General features: G+C 42.6%; 1 protein-coding gene across 7 annotated transcripts; it reads right to left on the minus strand.

The window, feature by feature from the left end:
• Window positions 1–2,594: 2,594 nt before the first annotated feature.
• On the minus strand, window positions 2,595–26,151 carry Stx16 (syntaxin 16). 7 transcript variants are annotated; one of them, XM_058575377.1, is made up of 10 exons: window positions 25,308–26,149; window positions 17,652–17,782; window positions 11,271–11,386; window positions 11,040–11,147; window positions 10,341–10,481; window positions 9,257–9,422; window positions 8,167–8,258; window positions 7,514–7,657; window positions 6,261–6,341; window positions 2,595–4,086 (listed from the first exon to the last, which is right to left on the minus strand). In XM_058575377.1, exons 3-10 carry the CDS (start codon window positions 11,331–11,333, stop codon window positions 3,982–3,984), a joined length of 900 nt encoding a protein of 299 aa, XP_058431360.1. In that variant the 5' UTR covers window positions 11,334–11,386; window positions 17,652–17,782; window positions 25,308–26,149; the 3' UTR covers window positions 2,595–3,981. The 7 variants fall into 7 exon arrangements, with proteins under 7 accessions (XP_058431360.1, XP_058431359.1, XP_046289071.1 ...); XM_058575376.1 differs by having other exon boundaries at window positions 25,257–25,396; XM_046433115.1 differs by lacking the exon at window positions 17,652–17,782.
• Between the last annotated feature and the right edge of the window lie 143 nt (window positions 26,152–26,294).

The following is a 26,294-nucleotide window of genomic DNA, read 5'->3' on the forward strand; positions in this document are numbered from 1 at the left end:
GAGAAACACACTGGCCATTGTGTGTGGATTCAGGTCATGCTGGACAAGGGCACTTGTTTCTCTGTGACCTCACAGTGGTAGCCATCCAGGGAAGACTGCGCTAACTTTGGGTTGACTGGACAACTAAACATGTAGGCTGTTTGCTACACTCGGCAGAGTAAATCTACATCCAGCCTTGCTCCCATGGTCAAGGTGAGCATTCAGAGGGGATGAGTCAATGCTCCACCACCTTCAGGCCAGGGCCTAAATCTTTGGAGTTCTCTGCCCAAGAGCAACCTTCTGGGTTTTATCTGATTGGGCTGGCAAGGACTCCATTGGGAACATAACCCAAAAGGTTGCCACTCAGGAAGCACACACGCAGCCGAGCCTGCAGCCACCTTCTTGCCATGTCAGAATGAATGACTTCTTTAATGTGATCACCATTAGTTTGGACATTCTCAAATCTAGAGCAGAAGTCTATCCTTTGAGAGTGGATCTTACTCTCAGGCAGAGACATGGCTGACAAGCAAATTGGGCGAACTCTAATTTCTAGTCAAAGAACAGGGCAAGGGTATGGGGGTGGCAGCTGCTGCTTCTTTGGTCTCAGGATGAAATGCCCAGTACCAAGGACACTACCTGGACTGTGATATTAAAGCAGCTCATACCCCATCTTGATTCACTGGCAAACCTTCTGCCAGCAGTATCCATGTTGTAAGCCAGTACTTCCTGACAAAGGGCTACCCAGCCTTGCAAGGACCAAACAGTCTCGGCTTTGAGTCCAACTGACAAACAGTGTCCCTCAAGTTTTCAGTACAGCAGGATGGGAAAGGCGCAAGGCCATTTAGAAAATCAAGTGTCCCGAATCCTGTGTTTTAAGAATTACTTCAGGAACACTAGAGTTTCATGTGAAAATTTCCAAATGGTTCTTGGTATGTGTATAAAATGTTTTCAAAAGAAAAATAATTAACTCCTTTTAAGGCAGTTTCCCTTTTTGTATATTGGACAGCAAATAGATTGGTCCCTTTGAAAGCTTTCATTAGATAGACAGATTGACTTTCCGACACTCAGGCAAAGGCCTCGGGCACAAGATAAACAGTCACTAGCCCCAAAGATCACAGACCAGACCAGGCCAGGCGCTCCCCTGACACAAATGCAACTGAAGGAAACGGTAAACCCGCCATTAAAATTAATACCAGGACTGCAGGATGTTCTTTAATCTACACGACTGCTTTATTGTACAAAAAGTTTCCAGTGACAGTAAATTAGTTCTTAAAAAAGGACAAAAAAAGTCATTTTGGATAGAAGCATTTCACTAATTGCTTTATTTAAGCATACAAGAAAAAAAGTCTTATCTGACCAATTAGGTTGAAGGGTTTTATTACCTTTAAGAAGCCATTAGCTGGGATAAAACACTGCAAGCACTTGTGTCAAAACAAATAAATAATGCTCTCTCAATTAGCAAAGAGAGTGGTAAATCCGTTAAATTAGAGACACGTACTGCTTCATGTGGCATGGCCCAGCCAGCACCCACCACCACCACCAGAACCAGACAAACAAGAACAACAGACAGCAGTTTTTAGTTACAATCTCAGGGAAGACCATAAGCTTGGAGAACGGACACAACCACTTCCATTTGAACTGGCCCTGGACACTTGGAAGAGGGCATGTGTCCAGGTTAGGCCTGAGGGTCCCACAGGGCCCTTCCCAGGCCAGGGGAGAGTGGCCCGGGCAATCGACACCCCCAAGGCCCAATCACTGACAGGAGTTGTGGCCAGTTAAAGGTCCACCTCTTTGCAAGGCAAAGTGTTGCCCTGAGGTACCAGGCCATAACAACTGGTTTTCTCTTAACTTCCTCAAATGCTACTCATCCCCCTTACCCCTCCACCCCCCCCCACCCCCCCCGCAACAGGCTCAACAAAACACACAGTGGTTTGAGAACCAACAGTCAGTGCACAAGCTCTGGGGCCAGCACCTGGCTGGGCCTGTCCGCCTCTGCCTCCAGGACCCCAGTCACAGCAGCAGACAGCTGGGGCTTGGCCAGCACTGCCCTGGCTACAGGCAGAAGGGGACAGTTTCCCCTTCTCCAGGAGGTCCTGAAAATAAGTTCTAATCAGGTCTACTATGGTTTATGGGAGAACCCAAATTACCCTACTCAGGGCAATAAATATTTATAAATAAGTGGAGAGTCTTTCTTAAAGGGTCAATTTGCTTCAAGGGTTGCAAAGACCCTACCTTTTTAAAAACTTTTAACAATCATCAAGCACAGCCTCTGTGGATTGCTTCTGAGGCAACACCCCTAACTGGGAGAGCCATCCCACCCAACCCCGCCACCATCTGACTATGGGGTCCCAGAGGTCTCTAGAGTCCCACACCTTGGAGATGCGGGGGAGGCACCCATTCCTCTTCCTTCATAAACATCTGCCTGGGAACGGCAGGCACACCTGTGGCAGCCCCTCACTCCACCCTGCCTCAGAAAGAGGAAACCGGAGGCCGCCTGGAGGCAGACACAATGAGAGAAGGGGAGGCCAGGCCGGGGCTGGGTGGTAAGCCCACGATTTGTTTGGATGACTGGAGTCTATAGCTTTGAGTGTATATTTCTGGAAACCACTTCAAAGTCAATTTTAGAGAGGCATTTTATGTGACCGGTTCAAGTAAAATGTAATACATTTAATGGGGTCATGCTCTTCTTAAAAATTTTAAGAGAAGCAAAAACAATGAAAAAGCTATAAAAAAAATTACACAAAGGCCAGTAAAATTACACTGGTATCAATTAAAACTGGGCAAGTAAAACTCAAACAGCCTCAGTTTTCAGAGTTATCACTGCCCCCCCGGCCCCAGTTCCTGGAACACAGAGGGAGACACTGCAATGACACAGCGAGGGAAACCAAGTCCCACTCCCACGGGTGAGGGTTTCCCAGTTGCCGCCCTCGGGAACAGGACTACTTTCCCAGCATTGCTGAGTGGCAGCGGAAGAGCCCATAAATCAAACCACTGGTGGAAGATTTTACTTTGAAATGGAGTGATGTTTGGTTAATAATTTGAGATCCACTAATCCTAAATGGGGTGACCCATTTAAAATGGCCTCTGTGTAAATTCACAGTTCATTAGATGGAGTCTGGTTTGAACAGGTCATTATGTGGTTAGTATGTAAGTGATGAAGTGAGGACGGCCAGGGACAACCAGGACACACTGGCTCAGTCTGTGACATTCATGACACAGTCAAGCTTCCTCTTAATGGGAGATTGGTTCAAATCACCAACTTTTCAACTGAGGTGGTTTTGCTTAGTAACCCCTTTTGGTTTACAGTAGAAATGTGCAAAAATTTTAAATGAGGAATATTCTATTTACAATTAATTTAAACTTATGAAGCTGTTTTAACTGGCCCATCTAAATGTGTTAATTAACATCAATGATGGTTTCTTATTTTTCACACTTTGTTACTCTGATCATTAGCAGTGATGGAAAAGCTAAATTAAGTTAATGGGGAACAGATTATAAATTCTTAAAGGACTTCTTGGTTTGTTTCAACTGGAAAATATAGAGAGAAAGATGAAGAGGCATTTTTGCCTCTACTCATAAATTTTTGGTACCAAATTTCTTAAAAACCACATGGTTTAAAAAAAATTTTTCCAAAAATTATTTTAACATGCTGCTCAGACTTGACTGCTAAAAAAATAGCACGTAGACGTACCACACTGAGCAGCCACAGCAGTGCCAGAAACATTCAACTCACCTTCACTTTGTAAAAAATATGAACTATAACTGAGCACAGAACCAACCTCCACCCTGTCACAAGAGTAAAGGTCCTCGCACCCTGAAAGAGATGAAAACAAAGGCCCACTGCCCCCACGCGGGGCGCCAGTGCAGCGAGGGGCAGCGGCAGAGGTGGACCCTGCACCTGGTGCCCGTACAGTCCACGGATGCAGCTCTGCAGTAGCCGGGGGTGCGGGCTGAGCCCCCACACCCAGGAAATCAGCGCAGTGGTGTGAGAACCCTACACTGCTAGCGAGACTTCACACCCACGAGGACGACAATCAGGACGATGGTGACGACAAAGAGTATCAGGATCACCAACATCTTCCGGTTCTTCTTTTGGTACTGCTCTGCCTACAGGGAGAGAAGGAAAGAGACAGTCATTTCCCCAGAACCCAAACCCAGTAGCCTTGCTTTCTGGAGAGGCTTCTGACACTTTCTGCATAGCAAGTAGCAATGTGTCTGCTAAAGACCAGGCCACATTAGTCAACCCTCCCTTGGTTTAATCGTGGACTCTGGAAAACATTGTTGGGATTTGCTGTTAAGACAAAGGCTGTAGAGATGCCAAAGACTGTGCTTCTGGATCTGGGTGCACCTGAATTCCCCCCACTCTGGCTTCCTCAGCCTCATAGAAAGTCCCATGTCTAGACACAGGTGCATATCGCCTTTCCTGTGAAAGAGAATAGAAGGTACAGTTCCCATAACCAGGAGGTACAGAACAGACGGCTGAGGCTCATTTTCAACCTCCCCTAAACTTAGAAATAAAAAACATTATCCTCTGAAACAGAAATGGGTTAAATGTGCCCCATGGCTGTTGTGAGTAGAGCCCACCTGAGGCGAGCCCTCCCAGTGCCAGGTGGTACTCAGAAAAACGGAGGAGCTCCCAAAAACCCAGCCTGGGGAGGCCCATCTGGGAAAGCTCAGAGGGAGCACTACATAACCCAACATGCCTTAGGTGCAGAAATGCCAGCATGCCCCATGCCACTGCCCCTGACAGGCCCTGAGAAAACCTCTTCCTATGCAGGATAGGAAGGCAAGGGGCCAACATGCACTCCAGGGAGTACAGACCCCCTCCAGATCTGCAATCCCAGGTGGATGAGGAGAACTGGCGAGGACATAGTTTTTTCTGTCCCACCTCCATGCCCCCTGCCTTCGTCCTTGGTGAGCCCCCCATCCACTGGTGGAGCCCCTTCTCAACTGAGAGGAAATGGCAGGACAGTGAAGTGACTACTAAGGCTCAGTCATCCTCAGAGAAGCCACGTGCCAGGACATAGCTGCCTGATCCCACTGCCCACATGAGGCCTGAGGGACCAGGGTGCACCTCTACTGTCCTAATGAGTACACCCAAGCCTAGGGCCAATACCAAAAACATACCAGAAGGCCTCTTGCAATGAGGCAGACAATACAACCCATGAGGACATTTCTAGTCCCCCTAGGTCTGTTTATTCCTGAGGGGAGGTTCCCCCCCTCCCTCCAGTCCTTTTTAGAATGCAAAACATGCCCCACTCGTTGTTATTTAAGAAACTTCAAAAACAATGCATGATGCAGCAGCATATCAGAACCTGGTATCACACTGTGAAGAACTAAAGTTGATTTTCACTTTAATATACAGGGCTTGGCAACTGGGTTAATCTAATTACTTAAACAGCCTCTGCAAGGGCAGGGCATACCTCCCTCTCATTGGGTGCTGCTTTCAGTCCCTCCTGTGCCAGCCATGGCTAGCACCTGAGGCAGACTATAGACTGGGCGCTCTGTGAACCTGTCATTCGCGTTAGGTGGTCACCTGGGCTGTCTGGCAACTGGTTTTAGAACAATAATATCGTATTGTGTTAGTGAATTGGGAAAAGGCTCATTGTGTGGCTAGGAACACTACTGGGTCTCATAATACAAGGAAGTGGACACAATTTGTTTTATCTGTGAAGCACTATTATATTCCTTTAAAAGAAAACATGTGCACGTAGTATTCGTGGCATGAGACTTCTAAGATGTTTCCCACTGATTTTTAACAGAAAGAAATGAACAAATATCATGAAAACATCCTGAAACAGGCACCTCATCAGCAAAGAATGAGAGCACCAGCGCTCACACTCCCACAAACTCCCTCTTCTCCAGGTAATGCACAGACTTGGCGTGGTCAGCAGAGGGAAAGTGAGACCTCTGTTCTCTCCAGAGGGACTCTCCACCAGCAAGGGGGCCAGGAGTCAGTAGCTGCTCCCAGCCAGATACCCCCATAGAGAATAAGAGATGACTCAGGAAAGGAAAACCAAGTCCCTTCAGGATTTACTGTCACAGCAACATGTAACCCCAGACTGCAGCACTTCTGGATCAGTTAACTGCAGCAAAATGGCAACAGCACCCCACAAGGCAGCTGGAATGAAATGGTGGTGTGCGTTGACACAACCACAGAGAGCTGGCCATGCACTGGAATGCCAACAGTAGCCATGGTGGAAATCTGTGAATTCTCTCACAAACTCTCCAGAGTTGCTGACATTTCCTAAAAACTCCCAACCAATGGAAGATGATATTACCTTGTGAAGCTGTTTCAAGCCATCTTCGGTTTTGATACAGGACTGTTCAACATTATAGTCAATTCTATCAAGGACCGTACCCTGAGTAACAAAGGACAGACACGCAGGATCAACAGTCGCAGTGGGGGAACTGAACTTTGAATACAAGACGTGCAAATTTATAGACAGAATCTACCCTGCATGTTCTGACCACCTAACTGTGTGGCTAGGGGGCTCACAATGGAAGTGCAGGAGTTGACCCTCAAGCAACATCAGGTACTCCAGCCCAGAGTGCAGGGTTAGTTTCAATGAAGACTAGCTCATGGAAAAGAAAGACTTGACAACTTGAGGTTTTTGTTTTTGATTTTATTTTTTTGGATTTAGCCAATGTCTGATACACTGTATTCAGACTTACTAGGGATTTAAAAAATACAGAGTTCAATGGAAATAAGCTCTGTGCAGCAAAGAGACAACTTTGTTGCTCAACCCAGTCATGACTAGATCTGCTCACTGACCATTATATCTACAAAAGTGAACACGATTCTCCACAGGTCAGAGCAGAATACGGAAAGCTCCAACCTACCAACTAAAATTTAAAATCTAGTCTCAAAAAAAGTGTTTTTAATTGTTTAATTTCCTAGTTCCTATAGGAAGAAGGGGACACTGGGCTGCAGGGAGGGCAGGACTCTTATTGGAAACATGCTAGATCAGGAGAGATGGAGGTTCACTGGGAAGCACGGGAGTAATTAATGTAACTGGATCTTGTGTAGCCTGAACACTCCATTCTGCAGTTGGTTTCAGGGGGATCAGGACCCAAATCCCTGCTGGCAAGATAATAAAATGCCCTAATCAGATTTTAACGGTGAACAACAATTTAATTCTACTTGGAAGCTGGTGATTCTAAGCGCCATCACACAATAACCCGCCAAAATCCGAGAGGAAATCTTCTCTATTGCCAGAGTTAGGGCTGGGCTTGCTAGGTCCCCACAGTAGTGGGCTCATATCAATGCCCTGGGGCAGGGGCATGGAATATTACAACTTCTACTTATTTCTTTTTATCTGAAAAAAAGTTTATTAATATTTTTATAGAGAAAGACAGCAGCCAATGTAAATCATTTGTAAGTACATACCTACTATGTATATATCTGTACACATGCACACACAGAGCACAGTTCAAATCTTTCCCTGATTGAAATACAGGATTCAAAGGACTTCGAAGAAGGATGCACATCACAGCAGGAAACTTCACAGATGGGGAAGGAGGACCTGCATACCTGTTCTACAATCATGGCTCCTAAGTCCCTAAAGATCTCATTGAGGTCAGAGATGGACTGCACGATCTGACGTATATCTCGCTCCCGCTCCTCCACCATCAGCGTGTTCTGCTCCACCAGCACCAGCTGGTCGTCTGTGAAGCCCTAGCGAAACAACAGCATGGAATTTCCCCACTGGGAAAGCTATGGCACGCCAGCTCAGATATCATTTAAAGAAAACGAATTCTGAAAATATTTCTATAAAGCACACGACAATAAGCACTTATTTTTCCATAATAGGAAAGATCCAAATTCCCCCAAGCAGCGGGATCTATGGCACAGTCACCAAAGCAGGGGACATAGAAAGAAGCCCAGTCTGTAGCCATGCAAGGGCTCAGGGATGACCCTGTGCTTCCTTGGGTTCTTCCTGGGAAAGCGGGATAAGACTGCTTTCCTGACAGTTCTGGAAAGCAGACTACAAGGTATCTCTGCAGGTTCTGGAAAGGAAGAAACAGTGTGGCTGTTCTTCCGCCTGCTGAAAAGGCTACTTGGTGGACATGGGAGTCAAGAGCACACTGCATCTGCACTGCACTGCACAGGAGTCGAGGTCTAGGACAGGAGGAAACCGAGGAGTGCCTATGCACAGCAGTCACTTTTGCAGCCCCTTCACGTACCCGATCATACAGAGTATTATCGTCTCCATCATCCATTAGTGGTACTGATGTATCAAAAAAATGCTGGGATCTTTCCTCTCGATTCTTCATGCCTATCATAGATAGGAATCCACTTTACTCGAATATGTAAACCATTCTGGTTACTGTTCCGCCATTAAAAAGGGGAAATCTAGAGTAAAACTCAACAGTCAAAGTGGAGATCTCCTAGAAGCTTCAGAGAAGCAGCTCTGGGGAGGGGAGGAGGGCATTAATACATGCGAGGGTGTGCCAGCCTTGAGAGACCTTCAAGACAAGTCCCACTCTAGCTGTGCACAGCTCACCTGATGCCAAGACAAAACGACACAACCATCTGAGAATCTCTGAGTGAAACAGAAATGGTCACTCTAACTGCTATTACAAAACATTAACAACAACAACAAATCAATATTTTCTCTAGGAGCATTTCTATTGAGAATCTCAAATAACCCTAATCAAATTTCAGAGGCAATACAATTAAAATACAAATACTGTCAGTTGTCAGAGGGAAGGGAAAGAGAGGTGTTTTTGCTTTTGTTTTTTTAAGCATGTGGGGACTTTATTGGCTGGTTGCAATGGCAAAGTAAAAACCCCATTTTCAAGGTAAGTAGAATGAGGATATGACTGGCTTTGAACTGTATGGGAAGAAAAGGTACGCTGAACAAAGTGGTGGTGAAGGCAGGAAGTACTTATAAACTATTCTCAGAAGGTTTGTTAGGCATTCTCAAATACTTCAGTTGTTATACAAATATGTAGCTTCATGTGATGACAACTATTTCTTTTACCTATTTATGAGCAGTTCCCAAGCTTCAACAGCTAGAAAATAGCAATTTTTTTTCAACACGCTAGGATGATTTTCAAATTCCTCAAGTTTGAGATGGAATAAACGTTTGCTTAGATGTCAACTACTTTAGGATCCTCTGGTTAACCTGGGGAGGGGACCTCCTTTTGTTACAAAAAGCATGAATGGAAAAGGTACAAGGAATAAATAGAGAAAGAGTTACAAAAAAGAAACAAAGAGAACAAAAAGTAATTCTTTTCTCTAAGTCCCTTCAGTAGGGCAGGCAGCACTCACGTTTGAGGTAGCCCGACTGTGCATGCCGGAAGCTGGTGGACAGTTCCTGCAGGGCCTGTGCCAGGGAGGCAACCACATTGCGCAGCAGCCGCTCCTCCTGCTCCGAGCAGGCCCTGCGGGCCCGGCTGGGCAGGGCCTGCACAGCACGCTGGCACCTGTGGAAGAGCTGAGAGAATGGCCATGCTCAGGGCAAAAAGGCCTCTGCCACATAAAAGTGGGGGAGGGCAGTGCTGTGCCATGTAGCAGCGCAGGGAAAGCTGCCGGGATGGAAACCACCTTCAGCTTCACTTGTACACCCAGGAGGATGCAACTGGGTTCCCGTTCCCACATCCCTGTGCCTGTGGTGCGCCCCACACTGCATGTGACCTCATGCCATTTTTACCAGCTACTCTGCTATCACTGCCCTCTTCTCCTTTAATTCCCATGCACACACCAAAAGGCAGGTACTAGCATTGCTGTCATTCCCACTTTTATAGAATGGTGGAGTTAGAGGGATTCATGGAGAAACCAGTGTTCCCACGTTAGGATACTCCTCCTCTGAAAACAGGCATTCAAGAGATTCAAACAAATAAAAATACAAACACTAATGCTTAAACACAGCCCATGGTAGTTAAAAATTATTCAGATTTAACATTTTATAATGAATCCCAATATTGTGTATAATTATATATATCAAATTTTTTAACATTTATAAAAAAAAATTTAGCATGCTGTTTTTTTTCAATTATGAGAACTGTATTTTAACATAAATTTTTAAAGCACTAGTATATAAAAGAAATTGTATATTTAAAAATAAAGATTGAATTCCACACTATTCTGAATTTAATTTTTATTTAACTAATACATAGTAGCACATACTAACAATTAAAAAATAGTCCCCACATCTCCAGGTCACTGCACCCATATGTTGCTACCTGGTGGGCCTCAGGGCCTCTATAAGTTCCTTTGAGAACTTCACGCTTGGAAGTGAAACTCTAGAATGGTCCACCAGCTGGTTTAGAGTGGCAATACTGTGTGGCTTTTGAGATGGCCTCAAGGAGACTTGGCCTGGCCATCAACTTCCCAGGATCCTCCGTGGTCTCACCTGTGTGATCTCTTGGGTGGTTATTTCAATGGCGTGTTCCTCCTCACTGCTGTCATCCAGGGTGGGTCTGTTTAAATGCTTATCGTGAAGGCTGGCTAATTCCTTCATCTTCTGTTTAATCCGGCCAACATCGTATTGTATCTGAATAAATGAAGTCACCAGAGCTCCATGATGCCTGGCAGGTGTCTAGGCCACTGAGACAACTACAATCAGAACAGAGCTGGGCCTTCAAGTTACCCCGAAATTAAACATCGCCCTTGAACAACTTTTCAATTTCTTTCTATAATTCAGGTGGATACCACTAACATGAAAACTGAAGCCAAGGGCTGGGGCTATACTTCAGTGGCAGAGTGCTTGCCTCACACCTATAAGGCACTGGGTTCAATCCTTAGCACCACATAAAAATAAACAAAATAAAGTCATTCTGTCCTCCTACAACTACAACTACAAAAAACAAAAACAAAAACAAAACCCAAAACCAAAAAACAACAAAACAAACAAATAAACAAACAAACAAACAAAAAAACAACTAAAGCCAAATCATTAACACATACTTTTCTTGTGTGGTATGTAAAATGAATAAACCCAATGCTTAAGTATTTCATCTACAGTCACAGTAGTTTACATGGCAGATATCGTAAAACATGTTATTATTACTTTAAAAAAAATGAGATACTGAGAAACTCTCATTCAACTTACTTCATCCACTCCATCCACCCATTTCGGAGGTGACCTCTTTGTCACACCAATTGCTGCTTCTGGGTCTAAGCTAATGCCTGACACCAGTGCCATACGGTCATCAGCAAGCTACAGGAAAATAAATGGACATTAAAAATTTTTTTTGGATTCAATTTAGGTAAGGAAACTCTTCCTCCCTTTTAAATGTGGCTCCCTAAAGAGCTAAAGAAACATAGGAGTAAATGCACTTGCCTGTATTATAAACTTGCTTTTGACACTTAGGATTTGGAACTGTTTTCCTATCTTTTCATGCATCAGTTCTTAATTTCCTTGGGCATACTTGTGAACATGAATCTGACTTGATCTGGCTATAGAAATGTAATGAAAAAGTCAACAGAAGATCCTTAAAAGAAAGGCCTCTTAGTACCAAACTACAATAGAACGGCATGAACCTCAGCAATTAATGTGAACAGATACAAGTAAAAAGAAATCCTAGGCTATAAACGGAACTAATACAAAATTTTAATAGTAGCAAGGTTTACTTACATCCACTCAGCTTATTTTGTAAATAGTAATGATTGATCCAGTTATCTCAGTCACGAGATCATCAACCATGTGCTAAAGCATGTGAAAGAGCTGCCTGACCCAGGCAGTCACCCACAGGCCAGAGCAATGCTCGACACCCGCAGTGCAGTCTCACCGGTCATTTCTCTCCCCACTTAGAAACCCAGAGGCAACATTCTCCCTTATTTTGAAATGATATCGATATTCCTTTTCTTCTCTCTCTCTCTTGCTCCCTTTTTAAGAATGGGAAGAAATCGCAGATTTGCAAGGTTAAGCTTTTTTTTGGGGGGGGGGAGCTGGAGGCAGTGAATGGGTTGAAAAGATTTGGAGGTGACCTCTGAAGCTCAGAATTTTTAAATGGCAATTTCAGAAGATCCCAATGAAAATCAAAATATTGGAAAATGGTCTATAAAAAGGCCCTTTATAGATAATACTCTTGTAAATTTCTAAATCATACTGTAGAACTAGGTGAGGAATTTCTATTCCTTTCTCTCTTCCCTTCAATTATCTAAATTCATTTTTTTTATTCATCTGGCAAAAACTTATTTGCTTACCTAACAATAAAGAAGTAAAGACAAAATTTTAAAAACCCATAGGTAAAAGAAAACAAATATCACATAAGAAAAAAATCTAGATTAAAAGAACTCTTCAAGTAATAAGCCCTAAATACAGAACAGGGCTCACAGCAAAATGCCTAAAAGCAAACTGGTGTCTTGGCCTTCCAGAACCCCATGCCTCTCCAACCTGGCAGCCAGGCCCTGCCTTGCTCTGCACTGGGTATCCTCTGTACCACGGGCACCGCATCCACTCAGGAAATGAGTCTTGTGCAAGGACCACACACATACAGGACCAGACCCCAGGACTAGCCTAGAAGGCCATGGAGCAAGGATTCAGTCCACTGTATTGATCCAAGGCCTAGAGCCACAGGCCCAGGGTTGCCTCCATTCCTAAACAAATGGTGCATTACCCAAACCTGCACTGTCTGGGGTTGAAGTGGTGGACTCTCCATCACCTCCATTACCACCTTTTGTTTGTTTTTAAGAGTTCACTAATAGGAAATTTCACATTCTTTTTATTATTTCAATCCTCACAAAAACTAGGTGAGCTAGGAACTATTATTCCAATCTATAAATACAGAAATTGAAACTCAGAAAAGTAGCTTGCCCAAGGCCACAGAGCTATTATGTGACAGATTAAAACCTGGGTCAGCTGAATCCAGAAGACCCTTCCACCCTACAAGCTGCCAATCACTCTGGCAGGTCCATGAAATATAACTGCAATTTGCTAAGAAAATGAATCAGGACAAGCCATCAGATTAAAGCTCAACAAAACCCAGAACTTTGATTCATTCCCCAGCAACTGCACAGGCTCCATAACTGTTAGGAAAAAAATGGTCTCTTCTACCGACAGGCTGTGGAGCAGACACAAATGTGTCCTGCCTGCAGACAATCAGGGGCAGTGCTAGTGACTGCTCCACATTCCTGATCCAAGGCCACAGAGGGGCATCCAACTTTGTGAAAGGCAGAGGGACAAACCACATGGTCACTTAATGGCACACTGCCAGTGTGTGCTGAATAGGGAATAACTTATAATAACAACCTGAACTTATACTCCAGCTTTTTTTACTAAGCAAAATCTAAAATTGCCATACCTTTTGATAAGCCACAGATTTTCCACTATACCACTTATCTAATCTACCATATGTTATTATTATGCCATATTTCAATACAGCAATAATGATTTATGTATAATGATTTTGTTTCTATAATGATTTATAATGAACAAAATAAGTTGACCTGTTTACACTTTTACAAATATACATCAAGCTAAAATTTACCTGTACTGTGACTAATACTGTTTTATCTAAACAAAATATTGTAAACCACACATAACAGCTAAAGTGGATCCAATTCTTTTAAGCAATATTTATACAAGAAATGTGTTCTCCCCAAGTTAGATGTAAATCAAACCTGGGGCAAATGTACTTTTCTAAGGGTCCTAAAGAAGCTGGCTAATGAGGCAGTCCCTCCAGGAAAGCTTGGTCACCAGCCCACCCAGTTGGATGTGAGTGTTCCTGCACACCACATCAGTAGTTTGCCAATGAGAGAACAGCTCATTCTTTGGGATAGCAAACTTCAAATGGCCAACAATTTGTCCCCTTTTTGATAGCATCTACAGCCATAACTCACCATGATAGAAATGCTGCCCTACTGAGAAGAAATGTATCATTTCTTTTATCAGTACCAATTGGTAATGTACTATTATAAAAGAAGACAGGATATTTTGGGAAGGGAAACAATTGAGAATAAATGTCAATTACTTGAAACAAATATGAACATAAAAATACATTTTAAGTCTCAAATAGTCACCCTTTCAACTTCTAAAAATCTCACTTGCCACTTAAAAACACGTTTTCTTGTTTGCTGAAATTCCAGCATACATTTCCACTTTCAGTTGCCATCCTACTCCACACAGACCTTAAAAAACTGTCAATTTTCATTTTATTTATTCTTGCCCAATTTCAACATGATCCCCCTCTCTCTAAAAATATGATGTTGGTTATTAAAGCTTTTCTTAATTAACTTGTATTTCTTAAGTTAAAAAAAAAAAAAAACCACCTTCCCTTATTTTTTAAATAAGAAAAAATTGTTACAAAAGCTGTAGAGCAGGGTGTGGTGGCACATGTCTGTGATCCCAGCTAATCTGGAGATTGAGAGCATTGAGAGTTCAAGGCCAGCTTGGGCAACTTAGCAAGATTCTGCCTCAAAACAAAATAAAAAGGGCCAGGGATGTGGCTTAATGGTTAAGAATATTCCTAGCATGCTCAAGGTCCTAGATTTAAACACAAGTATGAAGGTGGGGGGAAGAGCTGTACTTAGGACAATTAAGAATTTAAGAATGCTTATCTCTTTAACTTGGGGTTGTCCTCCAAGAACCATGGAGTATACTACCCTAACCTGTGGAAATGCAGAAAAACTCCAGCAGAGGCTCAGATAGCACACTTAAGTGACTTTCTTACTAGTCTCATCTTTTGCCCTTGATCCACTTCAGATGTGGACATTAGTTCTGTTAAAGAGCACAATGTAGACAACTTCCTGATCTATGGAAGGAACATGCTCACTCCCTCTCTAAATCCCACTTGTGTGTGCAAGCTGATTTAGTATGCTATAAGATTAAGGACACAGCACAGCCTCCTAGGGATAGGGAAAGTCAGTAAGCTAAAAACTAAAACAAGCCCGGCCACAATGTACTGGGATCAGGACAACACTGACAACTCTGAGCTGCCCGGAAGAGGGCCATTTACCAAGCACAGAAGGATACTAAAGACTGCAGCCCAGACACTTGGCTTGCAGGAGGCATGTACACTGCAGAGCGGCAGCACCATCCTGAAACTCCAAAGCTAAAAGCCTGGCTTCTTGGAGGGGTGAAAAAGCAGAGGGATGAGAGAATTGAGTGTCAGCACTGTGTATTTTCAACATGTGCTGATTTAAAAACAATACTGTTCCAGATTATGAAATGACAAAATACTTTTTAAACTATAAAAATATAGAAATAAAAAAGTTGAGAATCACCCACCCTGACATTAAACATCATTAGTTTCACTGATTCTTTTTTCTTAACTAACCCTTAACCCTTAAGGAGCGGGGTTGGGGTTGGGGAATGGACCAGCCTGGGCGCAGGGACTTTCTCAAGGCCACACAGACATGACCAGAGACCTGACCCAGACACCAATACACCACCTGCCCCTCCCCAAGCTATGTGGTTTGGGGGCCTGACATTTATATCTTGTGATTTTTTTTTTAAGTCTCTATTTTGAATTTTAAAAACCCAGCCATTTGGGAGATGACTTGTCATAAGCAGATGAGAGGAGGAGGACAAAACAGAGGCCAGGCACTTCCCTGGCGGAGAGAATGGCAGTACTGGATCTCATCCTCAGAGGACATCTTGTTGAGCATTTTCTGAGAATGAAGGTGGTGTCTCCAGGGTTCTTGATTTGAGTAGGAGAGTGACCAACTGTCAGAGTGACCTACAGAAAGCCCTGGAAGGAACAGGCTCTGGTAGACAGAGGCCTTTTCTGTGGGGGCTCAGGCAGAGAGACACCAGGGTGAAGCCTACCCTAGCCCAGGAGGAGTCTGAGTAGACCATCCCAGTACATCCCAGCTCCTGGTTCAGCACCTGACACTTCACAGTGATGAACACACAATTAGCTGGATGAATCAGCAGTAAATGAATGGGATGAATGGATGAGGTAAATAAAACAAGTCATACAATTCTGGAAGTTACACTCCATGAAAAAACCTAATGGTGCTGGAGGAGGAGAAAAAGTGGCAAGTGAGACACACAAGGGGGTAAAGTGGCCACAGGCACCCCAGGTAGACAGGCAGGAAGGCACCCCAGGTAGACAGGCAGGAAGAGTTTGTCACACTTGCACTTCCGTCCATGAACAGAGAAAGGGCACTTGGGATCTCTGGTCACCAAAGGCTGAGCCTGGGAAAGGAAAAGGGCCCGCTAGCTCAGAGGGCACACAGGCAGTCTCTGAACTTGCTGACTGAAGAGGAAGTGGGAAAGGGAAGATGGGTTCAGAGGGCTGACCCTTTGGCAACCAGGGCCACCGTGTGCCTCCCATGCAAATGCCCCTTCACCCAGAGTCCTTCCTGTATTTGCTTTTGTCCCTCATCAGACATTGCTCTTGGAGGGTCACAGGTTTTAACCTTACCAACTGCTCAGTAAGGAGTAACACCTATTTTATATTACATTTATTTTAAAACTGCCTGCACTAAGAGCCTTAACAGTGCTGGAGTTTGGTCAGCAAAACCATCCATGTCCACTGCACCCCAGATATCCTTAACTTCATTGTGACCTCTCCCCTCTGCAGACCCAGGCTGGGTGCTAGCAGGGAAGCTCTTGAACAAGGCAGGCAACTCCCACCAAGGACTGGCAGCACCTGCTCAAGGAGCTTCCAGCTGAGAGTATGCTTTAACAACTGACAAAAGTCACCTGTGCACGTGTTGAATGCATCCTCCGCCCCAAAAAAGGGTGTGCAGTAGAAATGGAATGTCCCTTCCAGTCCCAGCTTCTCTTGGGAGATACTCACTGCTAGTGGTTTTGTGTGTATCTTTTCAGTTTTTTAAAGTACATACAAGCATAAATGTGAGTTATTTTCCTTAAAAAAAAAAAAAAAAGTGTGTGGGGTGGGGGTGAAAAGTAAGATTCACATTACCCACACTGCTTTGCCTGTGGCTTCCTTCCCACTAAGCAGTGTGGCCAGGAAGACAACTTGGGGACTGAGGACATCGTAGGATTTATTTAATGGGCTCCTAATGAAGGATATTTCAGTTGTGTACTAGCAACTAGTTAAGGTTTTCTGAATTTTTACATAAATCTTAGTCTATCAGGACCCCACATGTTCTGAAGGCAGTGGTCCTGTTCGCAGCTCACTGTACAAGTCTATAACTAAAACCAAAGAGCCCTTCCCCGCAGTCACTCATTGCAAGAGTCATCCCTGGTGAGAAGTGCCGAGATGGATGGGTGGCAGCAGTGTCATCTCATTTCCCTCGACCTTTCTAGGAGAGCTAGAAGGAAGGTGCCTGAGCACACACTCCCTCCACCTGCTGGGCGAGATGTAGCGCCCAGCTCCAGAAACGCATTCCACATGTCATCCCAGACACAACAAAGTAGGAAGATGTGGAAGACCCTCTCGGGGCTTCAGTCCCACCTCCCTGGGCTTCTGTCAGGCAGCATGTCCTCCTGTGCTCTACTTGAGCCATAGTATCACTCCCCTCTAACTTCACATTTCAAAAAACACTCAACTTTCACTGCTTCCAATGGTGAGACACCTCCCAAGAGGTGCAAATGCTGCCCCACACCTCCTTCTAATCACCAGCTCATGCAGGGTGAAGACACTCAACAAATCTAAGCATTACTTTGTTAGACATATTATAATCAAAACAAATGCTAAAACATATATAATGTCCACTAGCATTTTATATATGAGCAAAGACTTTAGGAAAAAGAGGTACTTTATAAACTAAAATCACCTCACATGCAAAAATATCCAAAACACAGTACCTCATCCAGCTCCTGCAGATGTGTTGTTGCCGTCAGGTGGGTCCAGGTAGGGAGAGCAGGAAGAAAGGCATGGGGCAGACAGACAAGGCACCAGCAGGTGAGAAAACAGGTGTTAAGCAACTCTAAATTGACTAAAAACAAAGATCCACTAGTCAAGGCATTTAAAACTGTTCCCTTCTGATTCTTGCTTTCTAAAAAATAAAAGCTGCATTAAGATATATTTTTATTAACTGTGGTTGCTTTGTTAAAGGAAATAGGATATAAGAAACAAATAGTTGTAAAAATTAAAATACAATGGAAATAAACACTTTGTTTTCACTAAAGTATACTAGTTAAACTGTTTCATAAATATCAAATATCACATACCATGCCACATTCTAAATTTTCTGCGGAAGATTAAATAAGAGAACAAGCTAAGATGTAATGTTACTGTGTCAAATAAATGCATATGTTAACATATAAATCAGCCCTGCAAGTGCAACAAAATTAAAAAATGAACAACCCTCAAAATTGTCTACTGCATTCAGCTATCTGAGCGACCCCATGTGTAAGGGCTCTACAAACAAAATCCCACAGACATGGCTTGATCTGTGGTCATGGAGAGCCGAGAAACCACTCTTTCCCGGGAAAACACAGGTGGGAAAATAAAAGAAAAATTCTCAACACTTGCTTGGTATGTATTATTATCAGTCTAGAAAGCACACAATCATCTATAAGGATATTATAAAAGCAAGCAAATAAGACAAAACAAAAGGTAAAGAAAGCTGTCTGTGAGGGGGAGCGGGGAGGGGGAGTTGAGCTTCTATTTCTAACTAAAGATTCTTTTTAGATCAACGTGGAACTCTATCTTCTGAATAGACAGTTACTAATGACAGATAATCTAAACAACTAGGTCTTTTTTTTTTACAGTATTGATCATGGAAATAATTAGTGGTGAATTGCAATAATCAACTGTGTTGATTTTCTTGTTTAGCAGTAAATTTAGAAAATTAAAAAAAACACACAAAATGTTCTCACTTAAAAATTAATAGTGCAAATGAAGTTGGTCTATCAGGACCAAAACACGATGACACAATGATAGCAATAAGATGTACTCAACCCACACTTCTTAGGTGGAACTTCAAGAGGTGACATTCTAGAAACCTGAAAACCTTCCTCACTCCTACAATTTGCTGGGGGCAAAGGAGAACGGTATTTATAAATACATGCCCCACACAGTAGTGCCAGAAGATACCGGGAGAAGAAAGTGTCAATGGAAATCTGATCTTATTTCCTTTTACTTTAAAAAGGAAAAATGTTTGTTTGTTTTATAGTTTAACATTTCCAGCAAGAAAGCATGACACCTTTTATCAATAAAACTAGATGCAAGCCAAAACCCTAAGCATGGCTGCTCCGGCCTCTTCCCGCTTTGCAGCATTTAATCTTTGAACAAAATATCATCGCAAACCCCGGTCAGGATCTCTGCTGTGCACTACAGCCTTCGATGCTGGAGAATACACACCCTGCTTTTTTGATTTCTACAATTACTAGATGAGAAGAGGTAAAACTGCAACCTGAGATTCTAGGGCTACACACAACTCTCTTCTTACAAATAAGAAAACTAAGCTTCAAAATGTATAAATGCATTGCCTAAGGTCACAGAGCTTGCTGATGGTTAGGATGGGGACAGTCCCAGTGTCCAGACCTCTTTCCGTGCCATCCTCGGCCTCTCTAATTTTATTAACAATTCAGGACTTATTGTAACAGCCAGCTGCCACAGCACAGGGATTAAATTCAGAAGGCCCTCTTTTCATAGACCCCCCCCCCATTTTGCTACTTAAAAACAGAAGGCTTTCAAAACCCCCCAGTCACAAAATTACCAGAACATTTAGTGAAGATCTGAATGAAAACATTGAGAATCACCACCAGGAAAAAAATCAAAATACAGCCGAATGAACACACGTTTCTACATATCTACACCTTCTAAATCTTTATAATGTCTAAATCTAAGTTTCTGACCTACCAATGGCATGAAATCAAGCAAATATTGAAAACTCCAAGTAGCATGTGGAATTTATAGTCTAAAAAACTTTCTACATAAAACTGAAAAATAAGTGGAAACCCATCTGTGTTTACTCAGGAAGTCTGGAAAAGTTGAGCAAAATGAGTTGGAAATACAGGTCTATGCTATAGTGATATTTACTTTATTTCCATTACTGCCAAAATAAAAGCTTGCTTCACTTTTATCCAACAAAGTACCCTTATTCTCAAGTAAGCCTCACTGCTCAAATGGAACCTTTAAAAGCAGAAAAGCAAATAGATCTAAAGAGAAATATACAATGATTTCATACTTGGATTCTAAAGACAGAGAACTGATTTTCCAACAGACAGCCTGGAATAGGGCTCAGAACCTTCACTCTGCAAGTTGGAACTGACTAGGGAAGGCCACAGAGATGAAAAAAGACTCTAGCCTACTGCAAGGAAAGAAATGCACCTTAACAACAAATCTTTACATTTTCCAGGGTCTGCAACCCGTGTTCTAGAAAACAGCCAGCACCAGTGTGGTCCAGGAGGTGAGCATAGAGCTCTAGCCACATGAGCTCAGTTCCACCCAGAGCCCCCCATTCATGAGATGGGTGATGCTCGGCCAACTTCCAACCCCTCTATACCTATACCCATACCTGTATCACAAGCACCTAGGAGGTGAGGCACTGTGAGGATGACATGAGGTTACTCAGGGAGAGGGTTCAGTGCAGTGCCAGGCACATAGTAAGCACTCAATAAAATCTTAGCTAATATTATAGTCAACACTGAATAAGGAGCTTAGATTTCTTTTACCTAGAGTTAATCCTTATTTTCTTCTTAAAGCACATATTTTATTAAACATAATGTGCTAGTTTCAAACTAAGACCAATTAACTCAAGCTTCCATTTATAGATTATGCATTATTTTAAAGCAGAGCATAGATTATGTGGTAAACCCTACCAATGTAGCTCCAGCCCTGCATTAGATTCATTACAGGAGATCAAAGAAAACAAAAATCCATACAGCATCTCATCAAATGAACAGCAGCTCAACTTCCACTTTCCATTCATTCATTCATTCATTCAAGACTTTACACTTTTTAATGATTCTTGAACTTGTACATCTATTTCAGTTTCCTTAAGCCAAACTGCCTGGAACTGCTTGTATGAGTGGCTATCTTAAAACTTACACTCAGCCGATACCACGTCAAAAAGTTATTTCTGCAAAGTATCAGGGCTACTTCTCAGGATTTTTGTCAGTAAACATGAACGGACAGCCACAACACTGTTATTGACTATGGGTTTTTCCCTTTTCAAAATACTGGGTGCTTTGGTTGGGAGAAACAAAACAAAACAAAAAAAGCTATGTGCTTTGGTTGGGAGAAACAGCATATTCAAAAAGAACTCGAGAAAACAACTGTTGAATACACAGGACTACTATTAATTCAAACTTCTCAATTTACAAATGAGGCAAAAGAGTAAGTCTGCTACAGAGTGGGACTCCCCTGAGTTCCCAGACTAACCATCCACAGCTTTTTCCTTTATTTCATGCTGCCTTGAGGCACAAACATGACGGGGTGCCCAAAACAGAGTGCAAGAGAACGACCCAACAAGTGTGTTTTCCTGAGACTAAAATCAAACCCCAGTCTGCTTTTAACAATTAGCTTTACTAATATTAATGCAACAAAATGCACTAATAAGTAGAATTTTGTTCAATTTGGGGCACTGAAATTTAAGAAAGATACAGAAAAACTAGACCTTATTTCTAGGAAAGAAATTAAACCATGCGTCTGAGCCGGGACTTCTAAACCTAGGGTAAAAAAAAAAAAAAAACACACCGGGGAACAAGGCTTCAGGGTCTTCATGCAGAAGGAGAAAGAGCCTTCCTATGACATAGATCCTAGGGGAAAAAAAGTAAAACTAGGACTACAGGCTGGGAGACATAGACGTCACTGAAGTCAATAAAGGAAAAGACGCTTCAGTAGTAAAAGGTTTGGAATGCCCGAGCCCCTGGAATTTCTTCCCGCTGTCACAGAAAGTGATGGGGCAAAGGCGGGCAGTTGTCAACAATTGGGAGATATTGGGCCAAATGACTTTTTAGTCCCTTCTGGGGACTTGAAGATTTTCATTTTGACACAGTAACAAAAGGTTTAAATTCCTGCTTATCTGTGACATATTTAAATTCCTGCTTATTTGTAACATACTTGCCTGAATGCTATAAAAAATCTCAATGCATATATAGGTACCTACAATAACCCCCACTACCAATGAACTTCTAGCTTTTTCTTCAAATTAGTATTCAAAGAAATGTGGATTTAAATTTTGGGGATAGTATTAGATGTGCTTTGTTTTGAGTTGTGTGTGAAACCACATACACACAGACGCCACTTTGCAATCAATTTCTGCAGTTTTCCCCTCAAACAGGGTTGTAAAAATCCAGCATTACATTTTTTTAAAAAATCAATTATTTGAGGTAATTCATTTTTAATTGTGCATAAGACAACAAATGCACCAAAATTAACTTCTACAGTTTTTATTCTAAGTAGGAAGTTAAAATTTCATGTTACAATTTCAATTTTTTAAATTAAGTTAAAGTCTTGTGTTTGGTTACTTCCCTTTTTAATTATCTAAGTTTAGATATACATATTTATAAATTGTCTCTTTAATTGTTTTATTTTTCTATGATAAACATATTTCTTTTAAGTTTTTATTTATTACTTTTCAAACAAAGTATGTAAAAATGGTAAAATATCCTCTAACATATTCATCTGTAGACTTCACAATTAACAGCATTTTGCTTTATTGGCTTCCTCTATTTTTGAGGGACATTGAGTATTTAAATAAGTAACAGCCGTTTTGACATTTCACTTCGAAACATTTCAGTAGGCATCTCTACTAAAATTAACAATTTTAATTAGTTATAATTAATCAGTATTTCTTAGAATCCCGTAAAACCTAGACCATATCAAATCCGACAGATATAGTTTTGCTTTTGTTATATGGCTTTAAAATTATCAAGTCAGAAATGAGGTTTTAAAATATTTGAGCTAGAAGTGCAGTGAGGAACACTGAAAATCATAGTTTTTAAAAATCACAGTTTTTAAAAAATCACATTAGCCATGTCTTTTTCTCCAAAATATTTATAATTTTTCAAATGTCCAGAAAAGGTAAAAAACGGCAATCTCTACATATATTCACACCTGGCTATATTTGATTCTGTGTGCGCAGAAATGGTTTCTGTGAAATCACCCGTAAGCAAACAGAAGGTGTAATACTTCGCCCTAAACACTTCAGAAATTGATGGCACACAATGTCTAATGTACACAATCAAAATTCACAAATGTGCTTTGTTTTAAAATTCTAACTTAGGCAAACTAATTCTGTTAGACTGCAAGATCTATTTTTTAGACTCTGAATTGACTACACAGATATTTGAAATGATCTGATTGTTTTTAAGGATCAGAAAAAGATTTTAAATGCTCCCACTAATATAGACATATAATATTTTCAATGGTGTGACATAAAAATATTTTTAATGTTCCGACTTAAAACATGTGTTTTTAGTTAGATTTAGAAATCTACTTTCAAGAAACTGAATTAGCTAAATATATCTGTACATTTCCCGACATATCTATTTTCCCAAAATTGTACACTTCAGTAATTTATTTAATTATTTTACTTAGTTTACATATTTTTTAAAAATTTTGAAATTAGAAAAGCATTTTAAAATGTGGTTTGACTCAGAAATGTATTTTTAAAAAGCACCCGTCTCAGACACCAGGTTTTTAAATCATCTCACTTAAAGATTAAAAAAGGAAAGAAAAAATTCTCAAGTTACACAAAGGTTCAGGGTGTGTTGAATTTTATAACTGAAAAATTTAAAATGATGTTTTATTAATTAAAAGTGAGACCCCAGAAGCATTAACACGGGTTTTAGTTCCGTGTTTTCCCCCTACAAAGAAGCATAAAATCAAGTCATTTAAGGAGCATGCAATTCTTCCTATTTAACATAACTAAAGACCCATTGAGGAATTTCATTCCTTCAGTTTCTGCACTCTATTTCTTGGCTTATTTCAGGACACTGTTTTCAAAATTAGCGCTAGACATAGTCTGTTTCTGTGCTTGACAGCTTTACATTTATTTCTGTATAATACCATTTCTTTCCTTTTATAAATGTAAAATGCCTTCAAATTCTCATGTAAATAAATAGAAACCCAATATATCCAGTCCTTGCTTTCTATGCTTTTTGACCAAAGTTTACATCCTTTTATTCCTGAAAGTGCACACATGGCTTAAAATCGCTTTTCAATGAGTAATATGGCTAAAGATATTTTCCACCACGACTTACAAAAACGAAAAACTGTCTTGGTAGACATGTCAATAATTACAACACTTGCCATAATTTTTCTATTTAGTATTATGGATAAATAATAAAGAAAAAAAATTAAAAGGTAGTACAGCTACTATGAGGTGAAATAAACATTGGATTTCAAAGCTCTCTTTCAAGCATAATCCCCAAGAATCAGATCTTGGGGGTACTGTTCCCCCATGTTCCAGTTGTTTCCATTCAAACCTAGCCTGGCTAGAGCAGGAAGCCCCCTACTAACACAAGCTTTATATCTTCACTTTTCAATTAAAGATATTACAGAGCTAATAATCAACATTATTGTTTGAATCACCCTGACCCGCCCCCTTATTTAAAAGAGCAGTAAACTGAGGCTCAGAAAAGGAAAGTTAGCCCCATCAAAAGCAACCCTAAAACAGTAATCTTTCTAAGACCTTGCTTTAAAAAAAAAAAAAAAAAAAAAAAAAAAACTCTCCTGTTAGGCTAAGTGAAGGTTCTGGTTAATAAAAATTTAAAAAGAACATGTGCTATTTTGAGGGGTTAATTTTCACATACACATCATGTTTTTTTAAAAAGTTCGAATGCAGGGGAAAGCTTAATTTCCTGTCTGGGAAATGGAAAATGAAGAGCCTCGCACCTCACAGTCGCACAAACATGAGCCCCCAGGAAAAACAGTGAAGCAATTATTCATAGGGAACATGGCCACACAGAGGGCTGCGAGGCCATTAAAAGAAAAGGGGTGGAAAACACACACACAACAACAACAACAACACAACTCCTTCCTCTTTGGGGGAAGGGAACTGTTCACTTGCAAAGATTTGGGTCTGCGATCCCGCAACTCAAGTCATTAGGGCCCAAGTGAAGCCCACCATGAGGGCGGGGGGAGCTTCAAACAAAACAAAACAAAAAGAAGTCTTCAGAAAAGCCTAACGCTTCCAAATCCAAGTGTTAAAACATATGTAAATTGGAAGCCACCGGTCTTGCAGTGACGAAGGCGGGAGGGGGGAGGACTGGGAGAGCTGCGGAAGTGAGAGGGCAAGGCAGAGGTGGGGCAGGGGCCTAGGACGGTTTCCTCAGCCAGGGTTATAGAGGCCCTCTGACCCTAGCCACGAGACCTTGCATTTCCGTATTATTCTTAGTCTTATTTTTCTTCTTCTTCTTATTTTTTTTTAAACAGAGAGACAGACAGAGACAGACAGACAGGCGGAGCCGCAGTGCACACGGTGCGTGTGTCGGAGAGGCCGCCAGGAGACTCACCGCAGCAATGCTACGTGAATGCAGAGGGCTGGAGGTGGTGTGACTACTCACTTGCTCGGCTAACAGCTGCCGGTTTTGGATGGAATTATTCCGCAACAACAAGAAAGCGTCGGTTAAACGCCTGGTGGCCATGTCTCACCCTTTGTGACCCCCCACTCAGGGTCCCCCCGCCCACTGATAGTCCTGATTGATTCACTTTCTCTTGGTCTGGCCTAGCCGGCCCACCCTTTCACAGAAGCCTCTCTTCACGAGGCCCAAAGCCGAAAAGCGCAGCTTTGCGCTCCGCCAAAGCGCAAAGACCCCTCCCCAAATAACCACCTAGGCTTTCCAATTGTCTGACTCCCCCTACCCAAGACCTGACTTCGATCTCTAAGCACTTGAATCCCCCCAATCCTTGCTTAGCGGGCCAACGTCCCAGAGACCCCACCCCAATCCAACCTTCGATCTACAAGCGTCTAACTCGCCAATCCAGCTCGGAAGTGGGAGGGCCTGAAGCCCCCTACCACTCTCAGTTGCTCAGACCCCCAAAGGTCCTGGCCCCCGGGCCCTAGCGCGAGTGCTGCGCTAGGCCCCGCCCTGACGCCGGGCGCCTTGCCCCCCCACCCGCGCGAGGCCCGCTCTATGTTTCTGTGTGGACAACCCGAAGCAGGCCCGAGCCCTGAACTACAGAGCGCCTGCAGCTCCCTACTCGGCAGACCGAGCTTGCCAACGCTCAGCCCGACCTCCTGACCCCTTCCTTTCCTGAGTGGCCTGGTCCTCCACTGCCAGCAGGCTGCCGGCCTCCAGGAGGTCAGCAGGGCCTGCCTCCCCGGCCTTTTCACGCCTCTTCTCCGGCTCCCTCCATCCCCGGATCTGACTGTAGCCCAGCCCCGGGCCGTTTCCGTGCCGTGGTCCCGGGTTCTGGCGTCCCCCCTGGCCCTCTTCCTGTCCGTCCCTCGCGAGTGCCCCCCTGCGACGCTCACAAGCTTTGCTTGCAACGTTCCGGGAGCGGGAGCTCCTTGCCCCCCTGTCCCTTGCCCCCCTGCCCCGGCGCGGGAG

The sequence above is a fragment of the Marmota monax genome, unplaced genomic scaffold (genome assembly GCF_021218885.2).
Source record: "Marmota monax isolate L192 unplaced genomic scaffold, Marmota_monax_Labrador192_F-V1.1 WCK01_AAM20220418_F8-fsc00014, whole genome shotgun sequence".
NCBI lineage: Eukaryota > Metazoa > Chordata > Mammalia > Rodentia > Sciuridae > Marmota > Marmota monax.